General features: G+C 38.0%; 1 protein-coding gene across 1 annotated transcript in view; it reads right to left on the reverse strand.

The window, feature by feature from the left end:
* Positions 1 to 3,043, reverse strand: part of GCSH (glycine cleavage system protein H (aminomethyl carrier)) — a 6,775-nt gene extending 3,732 nt beyond the window's left edge. The window contains 3 exon segments of the mRNA XM_009700851.1: positions 256 to 335; positions 862 to 943; positions 3,038 to 3,043. Of these exon segments, the coding sequence (XP_009699153.1) occupies positions 256 to 335; positions 862 to 943; positions 3,038 to 3,043 (168 nt within the window).
* Positions 3,044 to 3,509: the final 466 nt, after the last annotated feature.

Here is a 3,509-nt window from a genome sequence, read left to right on the forward strand (position 1 = left end):
TGCTGAACCATTAAGGTTCTCAGCAAGTTCAGCTCTCCGTAGGCTCAATCTGAAGTGATTAAGAACCTATCAGAATGCTGAAGCAGCGTTCACTTCAGAAATAACGTGATAAATCCAAGTCTGAAAATCGTGCTCAGTGAATAGCATATGCAATTAGAACAATAAAAAACCCAGTAACTGTCCAAAGAGCAAGGACAAGAGCAGGTATGCATAAATAAATATTGCTGACTTGGGTAAGGGAGGAAGGATCAATACCTGTGCAAAATTGCTGATTCCTACTGTTCCAATGCCATTTTCAACAGATACCCATTCATGCTTGTCTGTGAATTTGCGGGCTAAAATGAAACAAACTTTACATTTCAGAAATAAGTGACATGTTGCTCACTTAAATACAATAACACGCTTGCAGGCTTAAATTGTGGGTTCTTTTTACTGAGGTTAGTTTTGTTCATTTTTCTTGGAAAATATTTTAAACACCACATACAATTTACAGAAGCATTTTTTTTCTGCTCATGACATGCTTAGTGATGTGCTAGAAGCTCGCTAGGGTAGTTCTGCTGAGAGTATTCCTAGTTCCTATGCAATCTAGAGACTGATAAAGTACAGGAGCAAAAGCAGTAGTTCTACTTCAAATAAGAGTATAAATCTAAAGCATGTATGTGTACTTTTCTCACAGTTACGCATTTCTATGATAGCTTAGTGGCTTTTCAAGCATATTTAGTATTTGTTTCTGACAACCCCTTTATTATTCCTGGGAAGGCCAGTGTTAATGACCCATTAAGAAACAATGTCAGCATTACAGCATCTCATTCAAAGTACTTAAATAGAGCCACCAGCTGAGGTAAAAAAGTTGCAACCTACCTAGTTTAAGGGGCTGGTTCCCTTCTGCCCCCCTGACATTTCCTACAGAGTCTGTTTCTCCCTGTTTAATGTTGCCACAGATCTATGTAAAATTAAGGCAAAGTAATAAGCCTACACATACAGGTAACTTACCTCAGAGAATTTGCTCTCCGTTAATATTGTTACTGAGAGAACACCACAGTAGTTACTCTGTATAATTTTAAAATAAGCATATTTATTAAGACCCTGTTAAGTCTTTTCACAGCAATCTTACAATTCTACATATCTTTTAGATCTGTAACATTCAGGGCAGCTTGTACTAGCTTTTATTACAAGCAATTCTTTTTATAAAGTCATATGGAAAAACTTCCAAAGAAGTAATGGAAACAGGCAACATTTTCCTTGCTAACATTTTACCTGGAACTTTTCTTACTCTGAGCATTTTCAGCCTGCTTTGTCCATTTTCTCACTTCCATAGTTTCCCCACAAATTCTTTCTTTCCTTCTTTTTATTTATTTATTTTTAATTTTCACTTGTAGCACCTATTCAGTCAGGCAAAGGATGTTCCAGAAGCTGGAGAAGATAACATCTTAAACAGAGCTCCCTGTGTGATGAGTGCCAGAGTAGCGCAGCTGGACCTCCCTTTTGAGTTCAAAATTCTCCTCTCGGGCTCTTCCTCTAGGCCAGGCTCCTTCTACCTGCTACAGAAACTACACTTCTGCAAATCCTTGTACATTTTCTAAATTTGTACATGAAGGAAAACGGAAGTTCTCGCTGCAGACCTGCTAAAATCCTTCCACTGTAAGTCAGTCATATTTTAAGCTGTTTCAATTGTAGTAGTCCTCTTATTTATGCCTGAACACGTGTAAGAGAAGCAAGTCTCAGATAAAATGGTCTGTCTTTGAAGATGGCCTAAGTTTTTTAGGCCTTGGTAGAGCCATACATGTTTTTGCAAGTACAGTACATGAAAAGTTTTGAGTAAAATACAAATATGAAGTACTTTTCCATGAATTAACACTCAAAAACCTCAGAGAATTCCAGCCAGCATTATTTATACCTACATAAATCTCTCAGGACACATTCTAATGAACAGATCAAATGTCTTAAATCATTTTAGGTCAAGACATTAAACCCATGGGTAACAGGAATTTCACTGGAAATGAGCAATGAACCATAAGAACGGAGAATGACACAGGATCTCAAACCCAAGCTGAACATTTGTGACACTACACGTCACAAAGAAGCCAACCAAAATATTTTTATGTAGGATAATAATACTGTGTAAGATTTGTTTATAAAGCAAGGTTAAAAAAAAATAAACAGAAGACTTCCATGATCAGTATGGAACACAGCAGTAAAATGTCTCAACAGTCAGAAGAGCACATAAGCTTTTTGTAGGACAAAAAAAATTATGAAAAATGAAAAATTCTAACCGTTCTGTGTAAGAAAAACACTGCAAGTAAACTAAAGGTCAAATTAAAAAGAGTTAATAAGTAATCTCAAAATTTGAACTTTGAGCTTATGTGATCAGCCTATTAAATAAATCAAATTAAATTAATATGAAATGTCAAAGCATAACAAATCTCTTCTGTGAGCATTCTTTTCCAGAGAAGCAACTAAATTTACTTTACCTTCATTCATTTCAACATGACTTTAGTTACAGCTTAACTAGCACATTCTGAATTCAGACCTTCATTTAGTTTAGCCTGCCTCTATTAAATACTTCATAAATATATACCTGAAGAGTGAAGGAAAACTCACACCTCCACAGAGGCAAACAAAATTTTTCCTCTCTGCCTAAAACAAAAGCATAATTTATGTTATGCCTTCAAGTTGTATCTATAGAAAAACCATGGGTACATTAAACAATTAGAATAGTGAAAAAAGCTTAGATCTTGACTCATTTCATTTGCAACTGATAACTAATAAATGTTATTTCTTTCACTTGCAGCAGAAGGCAGTTAAACAGACAGGTTAAAAGACTATCTGGAAGGAAATTTATAACCTCTTATTAGTGGCAGTCATTACTTTTATAGCATATTCTCTTCCTCTTCTACCTTTTCAATGTTTCTGTTTGTTGGAGTACCACAGATTCTGTTTTTCAGACTTCTGTGGCTAACTTTCATTCAAAGAATGCTTTGACAGCAGCAGATACTTTCAGAATTAACCCCATTAAGTGCAAAATCACACCAAGTACCGACATGCCAGTCCACCTCCTGCCTTACTACTTCTGCAGCTATACTGCCCAGGAGCTGGTGAGCCAGAGCCAAACTTCTTTAGCCCTAACGGGCCCAGGGCCCCAAAAACCTGACTCAGGCTTCCTGGCAGCCCATGCCAATCTAACTGCTGCAGGTCTGTCTCCTCCATCCACCCGTTTTTTGCCCCTTTGTACTGCTGCTGATGCTCCTTGGAGCTATCAACAAGCTGTTTCAGCACGACGATCCCAGGAAAAGCTATCCACTTTTTTGGTCAAGTTCATGTTCTCCACACTCGGCCCATTCTGCGAAGCCTCTGGGCTGGGGCCAGAAGGGAATAGGGGCCTCTTTGCTAAACAACTGCAGCACGGAGAAGAAGTTTAAAGGTTTTTTTTTGCCAATTAACGAGGTGAACGAGCTCCACGCGGGAGGGGGAATGGGGAGAGCGTCAGCACCAGGACGCGGGACAGGTGA

The sequence above is a fragment of the Cariama cristata genome, unplaced genomic scaffold (assembly GCF_000690535.1).
Source record: "Cariama cristata isolate BGI_N322 unplaced genomic scaffold, ASM69053v1 scaffold20785, whole genome shotgun sequence".
NCBI lineage: Eukaryota > Metazoa > Chordata > Aves > Cariamiformes > Cariamidae > Cariama > Cariama cristata.